Source organism: Vanacampus margaritifer, chromosome 2, assembly GCF_051991255.1.
Source record: "Vanacampus margaritifer isolate UIUO_Vmar chromosome 2, RoL_Vmar_1.0, whole genome shotgun sequence".
NCBI lineage: Eukaryota > Metazoa > Chordata > Actinopteri > Syngnathiformes > Syngnathidae > Vanacampus > Vanacampus margaritifer.
In genome coordinates this window covers 9474171-9498195 of record NC_135433.1, presented here as the reverse complement: position 1 = coordinate 9498195, position 24025 = coordinate 9474171, and the positions used below count along the sequence as shown (strand labels likewise).

The 24025-nt window shown below is 35.9% G+C and overlaps 3 protein-coding genes across 4 annotated transcripts in view; 1 reads left to right on the top strand and 2 right to left on the bottom strand.

The window, feature by feature from the left end:
• Positions 1 to 6904: 6904 nt before the first annotated feature.
• Positions 6905 to 11908, bottom strand: nsun4 (NOP2/Sun RNA methyltransferase 4). Its single transcript, XM_077556744.1, has 8 exons — positions 11771 to 11908; positions 11154 to 11367; positions 10885 to 11059; positions 10631 to 10785; positions 9745 to 9905; positions 9528 to 9652; positions 8773 to 8905; positions 6905 to 8633 (listed from the first exon to the last, which is right to left on the bottom strand). Exons 1-8 carry the CDS (start codon positions 11861 to 11863, stop codon positions 8490 to 8492), a joined length of 1200 nt encoding a protein of 399 aa, XP_077412870.1. The 5' UTR covers positions 11864 to 11908; the 3' UTR covers positions 6905 to 8489.
• A 131-nt stretch (positions 11909 to 12039) lies between these two features.
• On the top strand, positions 12040 to 13921 carry LOC144043860 (cytochrome b-c1 complex subunit 6, mitochondrial-like). The gene is made up of 4 exons (XM_077557895.1): positions 12040 to 12207; positions 12617 to 12676; positions 13356 to 13517; positions 13595 to 13921. The coding sequence occupies exons 1-4, from the start codon at positions 12160 to 12162 to the stop codon at positions 13625 to 13627; spliced, it is 303 nt and encodes a 100-aa protein (XP_077414021.1). The 5' UTR covers positions 12040 to 12159; the 3' UTR covers positions 13628 to 13921.
• Positions 13922 to 14290: 369 nt separating this feature from the next.
• Positions 14291 to 24025, bottom strand: part of pif1 (PIF1 5'-to-3' DNA helicase homolog (S. cerevisiae)) — a 17975-nt gene continuing 8240 nt past the window's right edge. For both annotated transcript variants that reach the window (XM_077557880.1, XM_077557882.1), the window contains exons 7-13: positions 22332 to 22438; positions 22108 to 22247; positions 20265 to 20371; positions 20067 to 20154; positions 18592 to 18737; positions 16578 to 16769; positions 14291 to 14544 (exon numbers count right to left, since the gene is read on the bottom strand). In XM_077557880.1, the coding sequence (XP_077414006.1) occupies positions 14488 to 14544; positions 16578 to 16769; positions 18592 to 18737; positions 20067 to 20154; positions 20265 to 20371; positions 22108 to 22247; positions 22332 to 22438 (837 nt within the window). In that variant the 3' untranslated portion in view covers positions 14291 to 14487. The remainder of the gene's footprint in view (positions 14545 to 16577; positions 16770 to 18591; positions 18738 to 20066; positions 20155 to 20264; positions 20372 to 22107; positions 22248 to 22331; positions 22439 to 24025) is intronic.

Genomic DNA, 24025 nt, shown 5'->3' with positions numbered 1-24025 from the left:
ATTAGGTACACCTGCACTTTTGTTTGACACGTTTAACTCGACTGGAAACAATCGAAATATTTAAAAATGGGAATTTTTGTTTCTACGTACGCTACTCAATTTTGAAGGTAATTGAGGAAAGCATGCCAAGACGAAGGACTGTTGTACTCAGCTGTACTCAAATGCAGCTGTCAGAGCTGCTCTAGAGTGCCTCATTGTGCCTCAAGCACACCAGACACTCTAAAGTACAGCATCTCAATCATGTACAGTAGTTACATGTAGGCTTAAGAGACGAAGTAGCATCCATTTTTCCAGGTCCTAGTAGAAAATTTTGATTGGCAGTTGACTAAAATGTGATTTCATTTCAAATTTAGCAGACATTTATTTTCACCTTTACAGGGACTTCAAACTCAAGTTAGTTGCTTGAAATTCAGTGGGGACTCTTTGACTTGCTTGATATTCGTCTTGATAACTTGTGACTTCAAACTTGATGGTTATTAATACCCGTGTTGGCACAGTTAACTTGAAAAAGTAACTTAGTTACATTGCTGATTACTTGACTTAACTTGTTACTTTCTTGATTTTCAAAGTAGCTTTGTTATTTTACCAATTGCTTGATTTTAAAGTAACTTGTGCACTCTACTGATTACTTGATTTTAAAGTAACTTGGTTACTATACTGATTGTTTGATATTAAAAGTAACAGATTTTTTAATGATTACTTGATTTTAAAAGTAACTTAGGTAATTTAATGATTACTTGATTTTAAAAGTAACTTATCTATATTAATGATTACTTGATTTTAAATTAACTTAGTTACTTACTTTACTGATTACTTGATTTTAAAAGTAATGGGTATTTTAATGATTACTTGATTTTAAAATAATTTTGTTATTTTACTGATTACTTGATTTCAAAGTAACTTAGTTACCTTACTGATTACTTGATTTTAAAAGTAACTTAGCTCTTTTAATGATTACTTGATTTTAAATGAACTTAGTTACTTAATTTACTGAATACTTGATTTTAAAAGTAACTTAGCTACTTTATTGATTACTTGATTTTGAACTTTGTTACTCTACTGATTACTTGATTTTAAACACAAGTTACTTTACTGATTACTTTTGTACATTTTAAACGGAACTAAATCAGATTACAAGTTACATTATTGTTTACGTTCAGCAGACACTGACAATTACGCTTAACATAAACATCACAACTGATTTTGCCAATACTTTATCGAAAGTGAATTTTAAAAGTGATGTTTAAATATAAACATTTAACAAAAAATAATAAAAACAGCCCTTTTGACTTAACAAAAATAATTGTTAAATCCGTGAATAGTAACTTTGATCAGATTATTTTATTAGTTTAAGGAAGGTGGTAGATTAGTAGTTAAACAAAATTTCAGTTACTGAATAACGTGTTCAGACGAGTTGCACATAATGGGACTCACACCTGTACTTGTTGCAACAACTAAGTTTGAATACTTTTAGATGCCATGTCCAGTACAACAGGGAACTAATGCACCACCTATCCCATAAAGTAAAGCAATAAAGTTTGTGTACAAGCCCCCCAGGACCAGTGCTACACACAGAACCCCTCGGAGCACACCTCCCCATACAAAAATCACAGTGTACCATTCACTCAATGCCTCTCTCTCTGCCCCCTCTCCATGGTTCTCTTAAAGGTTTTAAGCACGGCGAGAAAGGAAAGTGCCAGCGTAAGAAAGCTGGGCCAATTGAGAAGGTGACAAGGTCTGCCAGAAAATGATCCTAATCCTGTTTCCAGCATTCTTTTAGCCCACTGGCATGGCCATTTCGCAGCATATTATCTGAGCTGTCAAGCCCCGGGAAATCCCTCTAATAGTGTGCATTGGCCAGATACACATCAAAGCTCTCCTGGAAACCGCCTGCAGGAAACTTAAAAGGGGAGAACAATCTGGATCGCAGCTGCAAGGCTTAAACGTGCCCACGAGTAAACAATACTCAACGGAACGCAAACTACCTAACGCTTGCCTTGAATCTTTGCAAATAATGATACAGAGTAGTTAAGGGTAAAAGCAATGAGGAACAACAGGTGGCTGAACTGCATTCTGGCCCACCCTCCATTAGTTCCAGCTCATCTTCTATTTTCTTCTTGTGCTTTTTTTTCCCCCCTTAAACACCCTGACTGCCATCTCGCCCCTCTCGGGTAATCTTCTTAGAGAGAAGAAAATCTCCATTCTGTCGCTCTCTAATCTGGTTTCAGCCTAAATTTACGGTTGCATTTCTAATGTGGGCCCCAATAAAGTTTGTCGCGACAACAGGAGAATTTATTTTGGGGCAACAAAACACATTCCGAGAATTGATTATTAAAACAAATATAAGAAGTTTTAGAAGCTCTGTATGAACTGTCAGAAAAGTTCCAGGACTGTGTTCACAAACGATATACAGTGGACTTCTGCATTCAACTATTGGTGGATATTTTGGGCAATATTTTTTTTTCCTCCCCCATTGAAATAAATGGAAATGCCAATAATGTAACTACAATCTCTGCAATGGTTCTTAGGAAAAAGAGCCCTTATATAGTAATGACATACAATGGAAACTTTTGCAGGCCGACCTGATACCTATCCTCAACGAGTAGCAAAAAATCCATGTAGAATTAACACCCATTATGTATAGTAAAGTTAAACCCTACAAATTTTTGCTTGCTGAAAAACATTCAATACCTGTTTTCCATGAAAAATGAGTACATTTGGTAAAATAAATAAATAAAAACTCAAATTTTTTTGTATCTCTAAAAATTTGGAGAAAAAATGGGGGGGATCCATGAACATTTGACTTGCTACTATGCAGGGGTCCACCGTAATAAAAATAAATAAATATATAAAAAAATAAAAACAACTCCCCAATTTTTTTTACATTAAAATATAATGGGGAAAAACCCATGAATATGCGAATCGCATGTCTATGGGGGTCCACTGTAATAAAAACATTTTTTTTTTTTAACTAAAAAACACCCCCCTCAATTTTTTTTAAATACATATATTTTTTATCAAAGAACATGCAAATCAATTGTATGTGCATTGTACTGCAATTTAAAAAAAGTTTTTAAATAAAACGCCTCCCAATTTTTTTAATTAACATTTTGTTTGGAAAAACAACAACATGAATATGCGAATCGTATGTATGCGGGGGTCCACTGCAATTTTAAAAAAGCTACATAAAAAAAAAACACCTCACAATTTTTTTATTAAAAAAGTAGAAAAAATGAGAAAAAAAAACATCCAAAAACATGTGAATCAATGGTATGTGCAATGTAATTAAAAAAAAAAATCTTAATAAGCCAATGCCATAAAAAAAAAAGAATAATAATAATAAAAAATTGGAAAAACAAATCCACGAAGTATGCGGGGGTCCACTGAAATTAAATAGAATACTTGGGTGGGGGTTAACCCTAATTTAATGGACAATGTGCTGCTCCTAGTGTGCACATTATATGGACCTGGGGGCAGTATAATGCAGACATACGAACATACTGTACTGTACAAGCACGGTCACAGCCTCTCAGGAAGCTGTAGTATTATATATTATAATATTAGTCGTTCTTCACAGACTATGAGTATAAGGAATATCACTGGCGTCACACTGAAGCCTCCTATGTCAAAATTTGGTAAATTTTATATTTTTTCACAAATCTTTTCAGTTAGTCAGTCCATATGTGTGGGTGCTGTTTTTACTAACCGATGTAAAAAGGGTGGGAAATGGGTTGTTTACGGTTGAAGAAACACGTCATTTTTGGGGTCTGCTAAAAAGTGATTATTTTGGATTACAAGGATTCTGCCTAACACCAGCAATACACCTGTGTTGGTTTTAACCTGCTAACGATCACCACCTAGGACATAAAGTCGGTCATAAGATGATTAATTTAGTAGAAGAGCTCAGTTGTAATACACGTAGCACATTTATTTGCTCTTGGTGTTTTTTTGAGGCACACCATGAGATTGTTTTGCATCTTTATTGACAAAAAAAGGCATCATATAAATTGCGCCTACAGACCTCGCAGAAACAAGGTTAAACCCATCATATTCGTCTTTTTAATACGCGGCATATGTCTACGGCGGGCTTATACGCAGAGACTCAACTGCACAGCGCCTCATTGGCACACTCAATAAAGTCCAGACAGGCAGAATAGCCAGCTAACTGATCTCTAACAGTCTGCCATCTCCTGAGTGTTAAAACATGTAAATTTATGGAAGGGCCCATAGGAAACACATATTTACAATACGTTTAGGTAATCACAAGAGATGTGAACAGGCACTCAAGGCCCCGAAGACGAAAGCAGTCAATACAAAAATAGTTTTTATGTGTCATTAATTCCCTCTGCATTCTCCAATACATCCCGCTTGTACCGCAGTAATACAGTAATCACTCACAATCGCTCAGATAATTATCTGCACTCATCTGTGGAATAAAAAAGCGGAGAGGGCAAAAAAAAAAAGGGGGGGGTGGGGGTCCCATTTTAGCTCTCTGCCTCTTTAATGTTCATCTGGGAGTAGCGTCGCTGTCCAATGTGGAAGGGAGTCAGCTCAGTGCTTGGAGCAGCTTAATGATAGCAGCCGGTGGATGACACTCGGCATAGCCTGCTCGTTAGACACACACACACACACACCCTTGTGCTTATACACACACGTACCTTTTTCATGCTACATTGCCTGGCCGGGAAAACATAAAGGGTCATCTGTGGTGTGATGGGGAAAAAAAATGAGAGACACCTCTACGGCGCTCGCATTAGGGAACATTTCACCTCTGAGTGATGTCAATGCAAAACAGAGTGGATGCCATGTTTGTAATGCAAGATGTGCAGATTGAGACGGTCAAATAAGTCATTGCCTGCACACTCGTTATGACCTCCTGCCACATTATTAGGCAGACATCAAAACTGATGGATAGGCAGTCAGCCTTGTAAAAAAAAAAAAAAAAAAGATTTCTTATCCTCTATATCTTAATCGTATGACAGAGAATGATGGCAAAATGCTGGATTTGCTGACTTCATAGAGTATAAACTTTACTAGTAGACCATTAGTGGCCTCTAGTGGACAAAATATGCAGCTCAAGGTCCTCTTGACAGTACATTTTTATGTTTACAGGGATGTGATTTGACCAAAGTGAAATTATCTGAAAATTTAGCCGGGGGTCTGGGGGCCGAACTATCCCATATAAAATGGCAGTTTTAGTCAACTCAAAATCAGTCACATTCAAAAACATTGAACTGCCTTTGCTTTTAAAAACTATCACTGAGAATATCATCATATCTAACTAATGTGATTACTAAGTTAACACATAAATAATGTTGAAGAGTTCAAATTTCATGAACAAATAATTGTATCATGACCAAATGAAAAGTAACTCATATTAGAGCATACCACAAATGTCTTTGTTATAGCAGAAGATGTTATCTGTCGGAGTCATGTGCATACACAATGAACTACTACTACTACTACTACTACTACTACTACTACTATAAAAAAATAAAATAAAAAATCAGAATTTTTTTTTTTTTGGGGGGAGATAAAAAAAGCGGAATTCCGCGAATTAGCGGAAAAATCACATCCCTGTGTTTACCAGACAGCAAATTGATTTTTTTTTTTTTACTTAATTTGAGCAAAATTATCTGCCAGTAGAACAGTAAAGTAGCTAGCCTTAAAACCAACCGTATTCGAGATATGGCTTTTCTTATTTTAATTAAACTTAAATTACTTATAACTCATGATCAAATCTCACTCACAGGTTAAAACAAGCCTATCTAGAGAAGGAAAACTGTCTGGAGAGAAGATTTGGCTTGATAGACTAAGAAAAAGTACATTTTGTCTCGATTTGAGATATCATTGCAGTTGAGCAGAAAGCCCAAAATGTGGTCAATTTCATATTTCTTATATACTGTATGTAAAAAATAAAAATAAAAAAATAAAAAATAAAAAAGTCATGGGTTTGCTACTAGTGCAACTTGATACTCAATCTAATGTGTTTAAAGCTTTAGTTTAGGTGTAATAGCTAAAACAAAAAAGTATTCCTTAAAAATAATGCTCTGGCAACTATTGTGGAGGAAACCGCAACTGCTAATTTTTCCCATCATTTTTTAATAAACTGTATTTCAGTGTCTCTCCAACTCCAACATTTTAAATTAAGTACTACCTAAAATATACTTATCTCCCAAAGTCCCATCATAGTGACCAACATTGATATACAGCAATATAATGTAGTAGTAGGCATGCTCATAAGAAATGAGAAAAAAAATATTTGAAAGTGTATTTATTAATGTAAGCCACACATTATATGCACTTTGGACATTAACATTGCACTTATATACTGTATAGGAAGATAAAATACCTACTTCAGTGATTAGATTAAAAAATATATTACACAAGTTAAATAAAAAATGCACTTGCAATAACATTTATACAACAAAAAAGTTAGCTAATGGTAATGCATTGTACATAAAAGTTAAATACAAATGAATTTTTATTGAAAAATATAACGTACTTGAAATGTAAAATATGTACTCTACTATATATAAAAAAAAAAACTTTAAACATGATGTATACATAGCTCAGTGCTTCTCAATTATTTTTTGCCCCCCAAAGAAAGAAAACATTTGTTTCTCCCCCTCCCCCTATGGAGGACCAAAAGTGCCTAAATTAAATAAATTAATACACCATTAAATAATTAAATAAATGTGTCATTAATTAATTAAATGTTTCACTTATTATATTAAATATTATTATATATAATATTATTAATTAAATATGGAATTAAATAAATCAATGCGTTATTAAATGTCATTAATTATTAAATTACCTATGATTGTTTGTCTATATATATATATATATATATATATATATATATATATATATATATATATATATATATATATATATATATATATATATATATATATATATATATATATATATATATATATATATAATGAATTATTTCAAGGTCACTCTGTTGCGCTGTTTCATTAATTTATTTGATCTGTCAAACACACCCATCAATGTTTGGTGGGCAGGTCCTTACACCTGATTGGTCACCCTGCTCACCAAGTCAAGGCAAATCCATTTCAGAATAATGAATTGATGCAGAGTGAGTAGCTAGTAAACACAATTTGATAGGATGGGTGGCGCGCTATTCACCACAATAGGTGCGTTATCATAATACCATTAAACTCAGATTTACGCTCTTATGTGCTTTTTGAGATTTATTGAAATGGAAGTATTTCTTATTAAGCACAAAGCGGTTTAGCTACAGAGCCAAAGCTGATGCGGCTACATACACGTATATTATTTATTCTCGTGACGTTGCATGAGGAGCCGTTAGCGTGACGTGACTGCCTACAAAAGTCGAGGCGGGACATTACGAGAACTACGCAAATCACTCTTAAATGGAAACTCCTCGAGTCAAAATTGTACTTTAGCGAAATAGTAGAAATATCGCTTTTATTTTGTGATGTTGGTTTTGCACAGCAAGCCTCGATCACTCTATATCAGCAAAAAAATCCATCACCGTAGCCGCCAATGTTTCTAACCATTTCAGGCCGAAGCAGTCAATTAAACAAGATTTGAAAGAAACAGGCTTTAGCCCCACCCACTAACTTTGACGGGCAAGTTTGACAGATAAAATAAATTCAACACAGGACCATGAAATAAATAAATTATTAAATTAAATTATATTTATTTATTTATTTACGCTCTGTTACAATATGTAGGTAATTTAATTAATTAATGACACATTTATTTAATTAATGGTTCATTTAATTCCATATTCAATTAATAAATGACATTTAATTATTTTATGAGAAACGTTTATTTTTTTTTTAATGGTGTATTCATTTATTTAATTTTGCTGCGACTATTAATAGACTCATTCTCTTCTGCAGAGGAGCTAACACTCCTTGCACAGTCTCCGATCATAAGAGCACCACCGCCACCTACTGTAGCAGGTGGGCAATTACACTTTGCATGACCACAAAAAAATATATTTTCTATTTGAGAAGGACTAGCTTCAAGCCTCACTCTAATATGTTCAATTGTTTTGCATATTAGATTTTTTTTTTATTCTGTAATTCTTTTGCATATCACTAGCGGGTTTCTTTACATAACTGTTGATGCTTGTGAAACACTGAGAATAAGTTTTTTTTGTTTTTCCTGTACTTCAAATCACTCTCCGGGTCTGCTGCTCTCAATTACAGTGGCCAATAAAGTTTTCGGTGTCATACTTTATTGTACTCTATTGTAAAAAAGCATATTGGACGGAGGACTATTACGTGCATGAGACACCCAAATTGATGTTTCAGTTCCCGGAAAGTTGCTCACTACTTGTGTGTCATTCCCTACTGTGATTTTATTGTGAGGTGTTAAATGCATATTCACATTTAAAAAAAACAACAACATGAAAATACTGTATGTATAAAATGTAAGCATACCAAATGTAAAGGTCATTGAGTGTCCATCCACATAATCCCAATCTAGGTGAGCCTCTTTAGTTTGCACATATAAATAGGCCCAAAGTTTGCAGCTAAGTGCGGGATGACCATCTCACCCAAATGGAGGTCAGAAGCAAAGTGAAAGGTATTCCTGAACATGTCTGCGAGTGGCCGCAGGTCAACAACCTAGACGACGATTCCAATTTGGAGAGGAGAAACAGAAGTTAAATCCAAAGATAAATTAACCCCCAACACGTCTTAATATTTAAACCGGACGATCATCTGCCTCTACGTTTCTGGTGTGTTTGTGTTGGTTCATACTGACCTGCAGCTGGATGCCATGGTTCTCACATGCCAAGTGGATGGCTTCTTGAACAACGCCAACATTCTGGATTTGAGAAAGTGTGCACGTGGAGTAAACAATCTCACCACCCGGACGGGCTGCCACCACTCCCGCCCTGCAAAATGACATTCTTGTCTTTAGTTTAGACACACTCTTCCTTGACATGTAGCAGCTAACACTCATAACACTCCCAGCCATTTTCACTGAAGCAATCCCCTTCGCTCCCAGCTGTTTTACTGGATTTTGACTGATTTTGCAAGGCCCACAGAATATTGTGTTTTATTGCTATAAAAACATGGAAACTACCAAAAGAAAGATTAGAGTCTCTTTTCTCATAAAAAAAGTATATTTATCTGTTTCCATTTTGCAGCAACTAGCATTAGAATATAGCTAAGTTTCATCATTATTCACAAATCAGTGAATATCCAGAAGGGGAAAGAGCTTTTTGTAACATGGCCCTGGTTGATCTCTTATACTCTGCTGCCACCTGCTGGGTGTTTTTTGCTTTAAGCAACCTCTTCAGGTCAGAGGCTGCATCAACGCCTTCTGTATGCTCTAGCATAAAAATAAAAAATAAACATAAAACAATTTATTTAAAATAGAACGTTTTTATATGTTTTTGGGAGCAAATGAGTTAATGTCTGGATTAAAACCAAGGTATTTTGCCACTGAATATGATATACAGTATTTACACCTCTATGGACCTTGCATATGAAAAGTGTTCGTCATGTGCTTACAGCAGTAGTTGCAGCTGTAGCTGCGGCAACCGTCGCCTCTCGCCTGTTCTGATCTTATTAAATATATTGTTGTCATCCTCCATGAGTGAATGTCGGTCTGTGGTACAGGGAACATCAACAAGGACCTAAAATAAACACAAAGAACAAAGTGTTAGTTAGGGGTATTAATGTTGAGGATCTATGAATGTAATGAAAATATATACACAAACAGCCTTACTCTGTCAAAAGTATTCGGTTCTATTTCTTCCCATTTGGTGCCATCAATGGAAGTGATGTGCAGCCTCTCACTGGTCAAAAGCTCTTTAGGCACGTAGCTGTGGAGCACTTTCTTCAGTCGTGATGTCCGAGACACAGAGGCGTCATTCAAATACAAAAAACCTTGAGTGTACAGATAAACACATATGGTTAAACGCTTATTTGGACAAACAAGTTATTTTACACCAAAACCAACACTGCCTTTATGGACCTTGCATTGTGCACTGGGGTAGAGAGTCAAGCACGAAAAGGAAAGCTCCTTCCCCAAATTGATTTCACCAAGCTGGAAGTCCAAAAGTGCCCAAAATGTGCAATATGGAAGAACTACAGAACTAGACAAAATCTTGATTTATTCATTAATTGATTAAAAAGTCATTAAATATTAACTACAACTGAAATGTACAATTCTACATTTAAAAAAAATTAAGTCATTGAAACATATGCAGTTTGAACATTTATTTCAGCGGTTCTTCCACATACCACTAGAGGGAGCCCACATACCACTGGTGTGCCACACTTGAGAATCACTGATTGAAGCCAATTTTCACTCAAATTATCTAAAATTTTACTGAGGTGCTGAAAAACTATATTTAAATTTAATGTTAGTTTTATGTTCTACCTTGTTTTTCAGGGTGAAGACATTGACTAGCAATGGGAAGACAACGAGGAAGGCAAAAAAGAAAATGTATCACAGCCAGTATAAATCTTAGTGAAATCAGTTTTAAAATCTATTTCCATTTGAAAAAGGTTTTTGTTTGCCAACGTCATGCAATTACTCAGCTATCCATATTTCAATTGATTATTTGTAAGACCCTGTACAATACATCCGAAAAATGATGTTATCTTACCAATGGCCTGGGTCTGAAGCAAAGCAAGAGTCTTGCCTCCCGGGGCGGCACAGAGGTCCAGCAGGCTGTGTCCCTCGTGAACATCTAGTGCAAAGCAAGGCAACACTGATGCAGCATCCATCAAGTAGTAGCCCAATAACCCAGACCTGTCTGGTCTTCAGAGGGCAAAACAGAATCGAGACCAATCAAAATGCTTGCATGGTTGAATGACATTCAGTAACTTTGATACACGCGACATAAATCAAAAATCCCACCGAGCTGGCTTGAAACGCGTGATATCTCCTCTTGGGAAGACGAAACACTTGATGTTGGGGCTGAAATGCGGGAGTGATAATTGTTGCTGGCCACTAATGTCACGTTTCTCCATAGAGGTGGAATCAGACTTCTCACTGAATTCCACTTCTGGGTTTTGTTCCATGCATACATGTTCTGCATAAGTGATGAAGCAGACAACCAACTGGATGAGGACAAAACACTTGACAGTTTCATCACAGGAGCATTAGTTGCAGCATTTCACACGCACCGTTTCTGTCCGCGACAAAGTCTCGGCATCCTTGGGATGCAAGATATTCCACAAAATCATCATTGCAGAAATTATTAAGCAAAGCTCCATATTTTCTCTCTGAGAGCAGGGCGACACGAACCGATGGCCAGAGCTTCCCCAGCTGACTGCTGTAGGTGACATCAAAATGGCGCAGGGCTAAACTGGTAGGAGGGTACTTGGGGCGAGTAGCAGCCTGTCAAAATAAATAAATAAATATATAAATAAAAACTGGTAGTGTTACTGACATTAAAAAAAACTGGTTTGAGTTGGCAAATGTAACTTCCAGTGGTGTAGAAGCTCAAAACGTGAGACTAATGTGTTTCTAGTGACTGAATTATATTTGCTCTTACTTTAAAAAATAAAAAATAAAAAATCTGTAAATCCATTCAAGCAGGCAAATACATTTGTGAATAAATTAATATGAAATCATTATTTTAGTACATATACCTTTAGTAATATTTTTGTGTGCAATAAAAGATGGCCTTGGCTCAATAAATGAAACTTGTTTGCCTCGTATCCGACAGCTCAAAACGTCCCTTACTCGTCAAATTCCAGTTCATTACAATAACATAGTATGAATTGTGTTTTGCACATACCCATTTTCCTTTGACTCGATGCCTTCTGGACGTTAAACATCTTAAATCTCTAATTTTTCGCATTAAAAGTCTGGCATCCAAGCACAGTGCCATTTCTACGGTACATCAACTTTTTCTGTCCGACATTGTCCTGCTATCTAAAAACAAGGTTCCTAATAACGTCACTCAAAGTAGGCGGGCCTTTAAACATAATCCAGGTGTTCGATTGGATTATTGTGACATCAGTTAATATGATTTGACCAGTGAAGGTTTGTTTCCGGTGAGCCTTGTCGTCATTTCCTCCGAGTGACCGACCCCGATGTCCTCGAGCCGACGGTAGATCCACAAGCAATCAAACAAGGACTTGAGTCTTTTCTGACAAGTTTTTGGACAATTTCAGGGCAATAGTCATGGGGTTCGAAAGGAAAATGCTCACTTACGGTGACCCTGAAGACGAGGTAAAGGAATACATTGGAATTGATGCCGCTCTAAGTATATTTATGACCAAATTTGCGTTGTACTGTAGATAAAGTTACTGTACATTCATTAACCAGGGTGGTGGTTGGGTTTAATCGCAATGATAGCGCAAACTAACTAGTTTAAAAACTCTATGACAATCTAAATGTGTAATGTGTATACTATTTTATTGCATTATTTAGAAGGCACATACAGTAATTACAGTATACTCAAGCATGCTCCCTTTCTTAAATGAAAAATGTTGAATTAATTTCACCACGTGGTACGTGCATAGTTTTACCTAAATCGCTCCTTGTATTATGTTTAATATTTAGATGTAATATTTAAGTACCTTTTTTTATGCATTTTACAAACATTCTAATGCATGTTTTAAATACTGTCACTGACCAGGAGGAAGATGCCCCTGAAGAGGAAGAGGAAGAGGAAGAGGAAGACGAGGCAGATCTGGTGGTACGTTCTAATGTTAAATTAATATTTTTGTTCACGTATCATAATGGGTCTCATCACCCTTCTCTGCACACACACTTCATCCTTGTTTACCAATCACCATGTTAGACCATACAATAAAGTAAAAAATACCGTCTCTTTAATTGCATTGTTCTTGGGTGTTTTCACGGATAGCATTTACTTTTGCCCATTTATACTGTAGCTGGCTACAGCATGTGATTGACATTGTACATTTTTAGTAATACAAATATGCAGATGCATGCAAAAATATGTTGTAGTTCCCAAATGCAGAGGTGACATCTTGCACCTTGTGTACTCTGCTTACATGTCCACATTAGAAAACCAAAGCCTAACACTATTTATGTACGTTTATTTTACATGTACATTTATTTATGTAAAAGAGAATGTCCAAAGTCTGGGATCATTTCACACATTACCACAATAATATTCTGTTTGCCAGCATCAATGTTAGCTATTTTAGTATAAGCTACAATAGCTAGAACGTATTGTGTGGTCAATAATGGACATAGTGGACAAAAATAAACTACATTTAATAATACAAATCAATTTTTACTCAATTTAATCAAATGGAATATTAATAGGACACGTACAAGTTACTCTTTTTTTTTTTTTTTACCATTGTATTTAATTTTTTTATTCAAATTTCTTTTAACCCCTCCAGGACCCTTTAGAATCAATCCGTGCCAAGTGTGCGGAGACAGAACACTGCGTGCACTACAAGGAGCGTCTGGAGCTCTGCGAGAACCGCGTCAGTGCCAAATCCAAGACTACAGAGGAGTGCACAGAAGAGCTTTTTGACTTCCTGCATGCGCGTGACCACTGTGTAAGTGTGGCACATGCAGAGAAGATACCGGAATCATTCTGCGTTGTAATGTTTCTTCATTCACATTTTGTGTGCAGGTATCCAAAAAACTGTTCCACGACGTGAAATGATCTGCCCAACAATCACCTGCAGCTGTTTAATCGTTGTAACTGCAATGACGTAAATTGTTATTATACATATTGTATGGTGATCCTGGGATGAACACACTCTTTCCACTATGTACATTGTATGGGGCAGTTTGTACATAGATACAGTAAGCCCTTCTTGTAAACTCAAGATTTTAGAATTTCAATGTGGTCAGTTCATATTGAAAAACAACAAACACTTCTGTTAATGCAGGATTGTTTTTTTTTTCTCCACTGGACCAGTACAGTAAATAAAAGCTGTCTTTGGTTACCAGTTAATCAGTGTCATTATTAGCTTGTTAGTTTGCAGGATTGTGCAAAAAGAACTAAAATAAAAAAAAATACACGCACATTGCACACTAGTCATCATCCTTCATTTGATTAGGCAGTATGTATGAAAAAAAAATGCAAATATCAATAGCATCCGATTCCCTACCACTCTTCCTTTTTGACTTGTTACCTAGTCTATTTTGCTATAAAAGTGGGTCAAGTACTGTCGTAATTAGATCTAACCATCTCAGGTTTCATATTCATCCTTTGAGAAACGGAGAAAAAACAAATAAAATGCGCACATTATATAGGCAATGTATTAATGACATCTATTAGTACATAAAATACAATTAAATAATTTTCAAATCTCAGACACAATTGCAAAAGAGTTAACTAAAAAAAACTTTATTTAATTTTAAAAAAAAATCACAATAAATAAAGGCAGGTAAAATGTCAAGGTTTAAAAAAACGTAACATTACTGAACACATGATGGCAGTATGACTGCAAATTTCTCAGGTGACAGATTGTGGCAATAGTGCAATAAAAGATGTAATGATGCATAAACGTGAAGAGATTATTCTCGCCAGAAGTTCTCTTTGTTGCTTATGTCAGCATAGTCATCTATGACAGTCTGTAGGCACAAAAAAATACATGATTTTCTTTTAATCTCATGACAGTACAGAGAACAAAGTGTCATTGCCATGTTTGTGTCTTAAAGATTTAACTTCACATCGTGGAAATTTGACATACCATAGAGAAAAGTGCTGGTAACAAGTTGCTGAATTTTAATATTCAAAAATTAAAAAATCTAATTGCCTATATAAAATGAATTTTCAAAATCGGGAAAAATCTGCGTTTCCTCTCAGAAACACTGTGAGTATGTCCATTGAATGCGCTTGTTGACCACACCCTGAAAATAAATAAGTAAATAGATTTTTTTAAAACTAGATGCAACTTCCTCCTTTCCTACACATAACTTACATTTTTGAACAACGAAAATATATTTGTGGGATTTTCCACGCCGCAACAATGAGGCACTCTAGAGCAGCCACGCCAGCACAAATCCCCTTTCCACACACTGGCGTCCGACATTTTATTAAAAAAAATAATAATTGAACTGTGCTCTGTTGCCTTTTCTTTGTGATGTACACACACTCACAGCAGACGAGACGATCTAAAGCCAGAGAAATATTTTAAGGGGAAATCAATCCCCCAAAATGTTCTTGTCAATGTGCAGCCCCACTAGTCTAAATATGGTATTCTGGTTAATATTGTGTTAGTGGACTAAGAGTTAAGCAGCAAAATCCAGTCGTTTTTATCAATAACAGAAGGCGGCCATTTTAACACTTGCTGTCAAGTGAAAATGAAATCACAGTTGCTCAGGTCTCAGGTAACAACCAATCACAGCTCAGCTTCAGAAAACAGGTGAGCTGTGATTGGTCGTTGCCTGAGTCCCAAGCAACTGTGATGTCATCTTCAGTCGACAGCAAGTGGCAAAATGGCCGTCCCCCCGAGATGGATAAAAACGGTTGGATTTTGCTGCATACCTCATATTTCACAAATGTAATATTAATCAGAATATCATGTTTAGACTAGCGAGGTCACATATAACATATTATTGTCAAGAAATGTTTAAGGTTGATTTCCCCCTTTTAAAGGGAAGATGCATTTTTGAGGTGTAGGTATGCGCCAAATACTGCTGATGCAAACAAAGGTGCTGAAGTTAATGCTATATCTCCAGTGCTAGTTCTCAGTCTTTACATGTTTTCAGCTATTACATCCAAACACGTATAATGTATTTGGAAACAAATCTCTGAATTCACATTAACTCATTCACTGCCATTGACGGCTATAGACGTCAAAAATTCCTTTTAACTATTTCTATTAGTTTAATATTTTTTTCCACTTTTGTTAACAAGAGTATGAAAACCTAGAATGTTTGGGGGGAGTTAACTAGTGAAGTCATGAGATTAATTACAATGACAAATTTTAATCGCCTGACACCCCTCATTTTTAATAATCTTTTCTTTTTTAAATCTTTTTTTCAAGAATAAAAGATTATTAACTCATTCACTGCCATAAATACATTTAAAAAAAAAGATTATTAAAAATTAGGGGCAAGAGGCGGTTATCTTTTTTCATTGTAATTAGTTGCATGACTTCACTAGTTAACTCCCCCCAAACATTCTAGGTTTTCATACTCTTGTTAACAAAAGTGGAAACAAAATGTTAAACTAATAGAAATTGTTCAAATTTCACTTTCCTTTCTTTTCTTTCTTTGGCCTCACGACTGGCTGAAAGTGTTCGGTTTAGGGAAACGGTATGGGATTTATATATATTTTTTATATAGGTTTTAGGTGATAATGAATGCACGCACGCAAGCACGCACGCACATACACATTTTCACCCACATACAAAAAAATAAAAAATACAAAATATATATATATAAAATAAAATAAAATAAAAAGGAGAGCAATGATGATGACATGTCAAATCGGTAAAATTACCGAATGATCAATACTGAGCTCTCCAGAAAAAAAAAAGAAATTGTTCAAATTAATTTTTGACGTTTATAGCCGTCATTGACAGTAAATGAGTTAAGGTAAAAAAAAAGTATATTGCTTCATTAATTGAATTACAATAAACTTGTCTTTCTTTCCCCACCTGCATCAGCAGCCTCTCCTTCCTCAGCTTCTTGTAGAAGACGAGAACGTCTGGGTCTGCTCGGACCACGTGGGGGTTGAAGTCCATGACCCTCAGGCCCTCCAAACTCCGAGCCCGAGACAAGGCCACGTAAGCCTGGCCACTCTCAAACACACGCGCCAGAGAGATTTCCACGCAGTCTAACGTCATTCCCTGAAATAAATGAAGGAACACTCATTAAGTGGATTGTTAATGCAATTATCGACTGTGTGTAGCCCTTTGCCCTGTCAACTCGTCTTCTTCTGCTCACCACTCCCCATCAATCTCATTTCCTCTCAAGGGATACATGTACTGTATGCTTTACTTTGCTTTTCTTTGGTGTAGATTAAACATTGCTGACACGGAGGTAGTGACAGATGAACTCAATTACCTTGAGGCCTATCCCTCCTCTCCCTTTTTTCTTTAGGTCTCAAACCAATTGTACTACATTCTGAGGTCAGGATATTGGAATGTGCCATCGAGACAGCAGAGTGATTTGTGACAGCTCACTCGTGCGCAATAGCATGCAGGATACTACTTTTACCACCATAGTATCTATTCTAGGGCAAAAATAAATAAATAATGCAGATATTAATGAGCAAGCCGAAATTGGACACAAAACTGTACTGCAGTTGCTAAATCCTCGAGAGTAGTGCTCACTTAATCACTTGGGTTTGTTTGTTTGTTTGTGTTAGACTGCCCCTCGGTGGCCAAGGTGGGCACACCAGAAAGAGCAGCCCAATGAATTGAATTGGAGCGTTAAATCATTTTTAAAAATTTACCCTCTATTTAATTAGATTAATATATTACTCTTTAAGTAAAAAAAAATACAGAGTGCTATTTTACTTTACATTTGAGCAAAAACACATTAGCTACAAGCATTTTTGGGGGAGGCGAGAATGGATTAAAGAAAAAGTTAACCCAAAAATTTTATTTACAATAATATGTTGTATACGCCCCCACTAGCTTAAACATTCTGGTTAATATTGCGTAAATCACGGCCCATCTGTTTTCTGAGTTTGTTACTTGTCATGTGACTCACAAGCTGAGCCATGATTGGTCGTTAGCTGAGCCCTGAGCAACTGTGATGTGATTTTTGGTTGACAGTATGTGGCAAAATGGCCGCCCGCTGAGATAGATAAAAATGAGTGGATTTTGTTGCTTTATTCTACCGACACAATATTAATTGGAATACTGTGTTTAGGCTAGTGGGTTTGCAATTTTTGGGTTGACTTTAATTCAATTCATTTCAATGTGAAAAATGACATTTGAAAAACAGTGATAGTCATGGAACCGATTAAAGTCTGATCTCAAGGAATTTCGACTTTAGAAAAAAAATGGGCCTCTTATAGTATTTGATTCATTTCCTGAATGGTCATTCAAGGCAATTTTATTCAATGTATGTCGCTCTGGAGGTTTGAAAACGTTGTTTGACGTCAAGGTGACTATCAGTTTCTCTTTCATGACACTGTTGGATGGATTGGTGACGTCTCATTCTTTCATCATTACTGGGAAAGAGCGCATGAAAAGTTAAAGGCCGAGTTTACGACCCCTCTCGAGGACAATTTGCGACGTCTTGACTTTTATGTCCTGTTCTAATCTGTAGTGATATATCTTTTTGGGGCTATTCAGCCAGTGGATTATAACTAGGTTCATTTTTATTCATTACACCCTTCCCGGTAGTTTTGCATTCATTAAAATTTTAACTTGACAGGCAGACATGACGTTCAGATCAAATTTATGCTCCTGCTGCCGTGTGAGAAACATCTTGACCTTGAATCAAAGTGATTAAGCTTTAGGTCAGAAAGGAAAGGATTTTGGCAGTGCAGATGGGATTAGACAGAAAAAAAGCAATATAAATAGTTTAGGGTTTTTTTTGTAAATCAAATCATTTAAATCAGGACAAAAGCAAATGGCCAAGTTGCACTGTCATCCAATCCATTAAGGCAACATGAGGTCATTCCTTCGTCATTTATGTATAAAATTAGGAGCCCACCTGGCTTTTGTGGATGGAAATGGCCCAGGCCAGTTTGAGTGGCAGCTGCTGTCGGCTCAGGTAGATCCCGCCCCCGGACTTAAACATCCAGCGTTCAGGCTTCATCACCTCAATGACGCCGCACAGGAAGCGCACGCGTGGGAGCCCTGAGTGGGGGAAAAAAAAAAATGGCATGAATCAGCTGTTTCAAGCTGTAATTTCATCAAGGTGTTAATTTTTTTCTTGTAGTTGACAGACACAAAAATGCAGTCTACTTTTCAATTTGGAACGATGAAAACACAGGGCTAAGCAAAATGTATTACACAACCTGTCTTTGCACATTGATCCCAGATACTATCCAGCATCATGCAAAGTTTTCTGTGCTCTTTAATTTTTAGTGAGCCCTCATTGTTTGAACAATTTCAAAAGAAGGGCAGACTTTGAAACTGAATTCATCTTTTTTACACACCAATTACCTTAGAAGGAGATTTGAATTTCAAGGGATGAACATATTCATACTTTAGCTTTAAAAATATGTTCAGTGATGGACCCTCAGCATGTGTTGTTGTTACCATTGCTGTACTTAACGGTGTCAAATAGCAATTTGGCAGAGATGCCAATAATATCACCACCTCTCAAGAACATTCTGGATATTTTATAACTAACACACACCACCAAAAAGACTCCAAACAATGCTAATGTTAATAAATAGTAATAAAAAAAACTGTTTTAAACCTAAAAATGTATAAAGACGTTTATTAATACTTTGTCCCCAAAATGTATTTGGTTTTGTATAATGTTTTTTTTTGTTTTGTTTTTTTATGCTAAAGCATACAGAAGGCTTTGATACAGCTGCTGGCATGAAGAGGTCACTCAAAGCAATGGTCGTTATTAGGAAAACGGCCAGCAGGTGGCAGCAGAGTGTAAGAGATCAGCCAGCTCATGTTTTCAACAGGTTTGTGAATAATGATGAAACCTAGCTCATTTCTAATGCTAATTGCTGCAAAATGGCAACAGATACAAATATACTTTTTTTTCCTAATGAAAGAAGATACTCTAATCTTTCTTTTTGGTAAGTTTCATGTTTTTATAGCAATAGAACATAATATTCTATGGACCTTGCAAAATCTGTCAAAATCCAGTAAAACAGCTGGGAGTGTAGGGGGTTGCTTCAGTGAAAATGACTTTTAAAAAAAAAAAGTCCATTGTAATAGATTTGATAGCTTGAGAGTGTAAAATGTCTTTTTTTTAATTATGCAGATTGTGTTTTCTTTAAATTGTTAGGATATGATTTATTTATTTTGTGTTTAAAAAAACAACAACAAAGGAAATTATAAATGACTGAAGTCACATTTCCAGCTGGAAATTGTTATTATTATTTAAAATCTACCCATTCCTTAGTACACCATTTTCAAATTGACCGGTGAGGCACCACAGATAAAATGTTCCCAATGTTCTCAGCTAAGCTTGCAATAATAAAATAAGTCTGTGCTAACCGTGTTTTCCAGGCTCAAACGCCACCACAACCCCTCGGGCTCCGTTCACCAGGCCTCGAGTGACATCCAGGTTCTTTGTCAGCATGACCTAGAAGATCAAAACAACATTACAACAACATTGCATCAATTGAGAACAACTTCAATTATAGGCTGGCCGGATGACAATTTTTGTGGAATGCGTGTCAAACTAATACAGACCTGCGCTCCCACTTTAAGATGAAGCAGTCTACTGACAGGGCTGTGGGCGTCAATAGTCCTTACCAAGGCCGGATCGCTGTCGACAGCCTCAAACACTCGCGTTGATCCTGATGAACAAGAAGGCATATGGATGCCGTTCTCAAATACAACCCAACTTCCAAAGTTCAAATACACCAAAAGTTGAATACTGTGGTGCGTTCAGATGGGACATTAATTACTTACGCAACCATGCTCATAACGTTTGTAATTCAAATCATCTTTCTTTATTGAAATAAATTTAAATGTAATCAATCTCTTCCAGCCACCATGCAAAAAAATGACAATGTTTTTTTTTGTTATTGAGGAAAATAGCATGCAATAAACTTAAATAGAATGTAAAGTATTCATATTTTTTTCCCATCATGATTAATTAATTGCAACTCATTTTGGTGTCTGGTCTTGGTAGCATAATACAGTCAAGCAGACAAATGAAGAAAAGTTTTCGTTAACTACTGTAAATCACTTGGTAATCTGTAGTAGTATTCAGTTTTTGCAGAGGATAAAGAATATATGCACCTGAGAATTGTTATATTGTCTTTCAATTTAAAAGCTTTTACATCACTTTGAATTAGTATTTCGTTTAGTGCTTTGGCATGCGTGCATAACTCAAAGTGTTAAGAGTATTCAGCTTTTGGGTGAACTATTAGGATTAACACTGGGCGTGTCTAGTCCATTTATGGCACCCCAAAAATTTGACAGATCATAAGCTTTTATTTCCTCTATATCTTTTTTTTTTTTTTTAAACAAGCTAGAGACGTGTTAAAACCACACAGTACTTGTTAGAAATGTAATACTTTATCAACAAAAATACAGTACCCTCATTTGTCAAAATTTTTTTTGATCGACCTGATCACTCCCATTTATTCTCCCCGAGGCGAGCTAAGAACACGAATGTGCAGTCTTTCACATGGAATAGTTTGAATGAGTTGCCCTACCTTACTTTTAACAAAGACTTCTTAATTTCTACTACTCAATATTAACACATTATCATTATTACCTAATTTCTGTTATTGTTTTTGTTGCTACGTAGCAGTTAGCTGACGTTTTTCTAGCTAGGAAACGTTACAGGAAGTCAGATGGTATCACTGCAAATTTTTAATTGAAATGAGAGAAGCACACCTGCTAACGTCTTAATATTGAAGTTAGGATGCTACTTACTAGCTAACTGACGACTGGCTGGATGTCTAATATCTTTTTTTTTTTTTGCTTAAAGCTCAGTATTGTTCATTTGATTTGACATCATCATTGCGCTCCTTTTTATATATATATATATATTTTTTTTTTTTTTTTTTGTATGTGGGTGAGTATGTGTATGTGCGTGTGTGCGTGCGAGCATGTGTGTATTCATCAGTTCACCTAAAGCATATTAAAAAAAATCCCATACTAATAATATAATAATAAATTGCCAAATGCAGAAACATAAATGTAAGTTATCACGCTGTAGTGGCTCTCGCTAACAGACAGAATTAAGTAACCAGAATTAGGTTAAAAAATTCTATATACGTAGACCATGTTTCTATAAATTTTGATATTTGTTTTTTATTTGAGGCAGATATTTTTTCATCATTGGATGTCTAATATCAATAAAACTCCTATTTTATGTGCATACCATTTTTGAGCGGTGTGAATCACCCAACACCCCCTGACGACCAAATGCCCACTGTCGTCTGTCGATAACTTTTTGAGAGTAATGTTCTTAAAAGTAAAACAAACTCATGACTCATGCTACAATGTGCCAATTTTCACCCGACTCCCAACAAAAAGCTGCCAAAGATGTGAGTAAGCGAGAGGAAAGGAGTCATACCTGCAAGCTGCTGTAGCTTATTATCATTGGTAAGCTCCACATCATCCTTGTGTGTGCACAATCTGGTTGCTACGATACCGTCCCTGTCGATCTGACGATAGGCGCTTTCAATCAATTTATTTGTGACCTCCTCGGTCGCCCTGTGCGGAGTTGATCAAGTCATTTGGCCGAAGAAATCTTTTTGTATTGGAAGCCGTTTGGAGGAGATGGGATTACAAAATTACCTTCCCACCCTTACTGCCTGGAGGAGGGAGATGAAATTCTGATCTGTTTGCCGCCGCACCTCTGTAAGCTCCAAATTGACCTGGATGACTTTACGCCAACATCTGGCCTAATGAATAAAAGAGGTAACATATTAGATGAGCTGATCAAGAACATGTCGACTCGTAATCTGGATGCCCCGAAACATTGTTTACATTGATATAGATGTATAGATAGCTATAGATTAGGGGTGTGAATTGCCTAGTAGCTGGCGATTCGATTCGTATCACGATTCATAGGTCACGATTCGATTCGATACCGATTAATCCCGATACGAATCAAAAATTGATTATTGTGATTTTTTTATACTCAAATTTAGAAAATACTAATCAGTAAACTTGTACATGTACAGAGTAAGATTTGTATGAAAATGTATTTATTTATCTGAAAATTCTGGTTGTAGTCTGTTTCATGTTTGAACAGCCCTTAATAGAACATTCTTCCATGTATGTATGTATGTATATGTATATACGTACATATACATATACGCACGTATACGTACATATACATATACGTACATATACGTACATATACGTATACGTACATACGTACATATACGTATACGTACATACGTACATATACGTACATACATATACACGTACATATACATACGTATACGTACATACGTACATATACATACGTATACGTACATATACATACGTATACGTACATACGTACATATACATACGTATACGTACATACGTATACGTACACACGTACATATACATACGTATACGTACATACGTATACGTACACACGTACATATACATACGTATACGTACATACGTATACGTACACACGTACATATGTATACGTACATACGTACATATACATACGTATACGTACATACGTATACGTATACACGTACATACGTATACGTATACGTACATACGTATACGTATACACGTACATACGTATACGTATACGTATACACGTACATACGTATACGTATACACGTACATATACACGTACATACGTACATATACGTATATACGTACATATACGTACACTTACATATACGTACACGTACATATACGTACACGTACATACGTACACGTACATACACGTACACGTACATACGTACACGTACATACGTACATATACGTACACACGTACATATACGTATACGTACATACGTACATATACGTACATACACGTACACATACGTATACGTACATATACGTATACATACGTACATATACGTACATACGTACATACGTACATATACGTACATACGTACATATACGTACATACACGTATATACGTACATATACGTACATACACGTATATACGTACATATACGTACATACACGTATATACGTACATATACGTACATACACGTATATACGTACATATACGTACATACACGTATATACGTACATATACGTACATACACGTATACGTACATACACGTACATACACGTATATACGTACATATACGTACATACACGTATACGTACATACACGTACATACACGTATATACGTACATACACGTATACGTACATACACGTATACGTACATACACGTATACGTACATACACGTATACGTACATACACGTACATACACGTATACGTACATACACGTATACGTACATACGTACATACACGTATACGTACATATACGTACATGTACATACGTACATACACGTATACGTA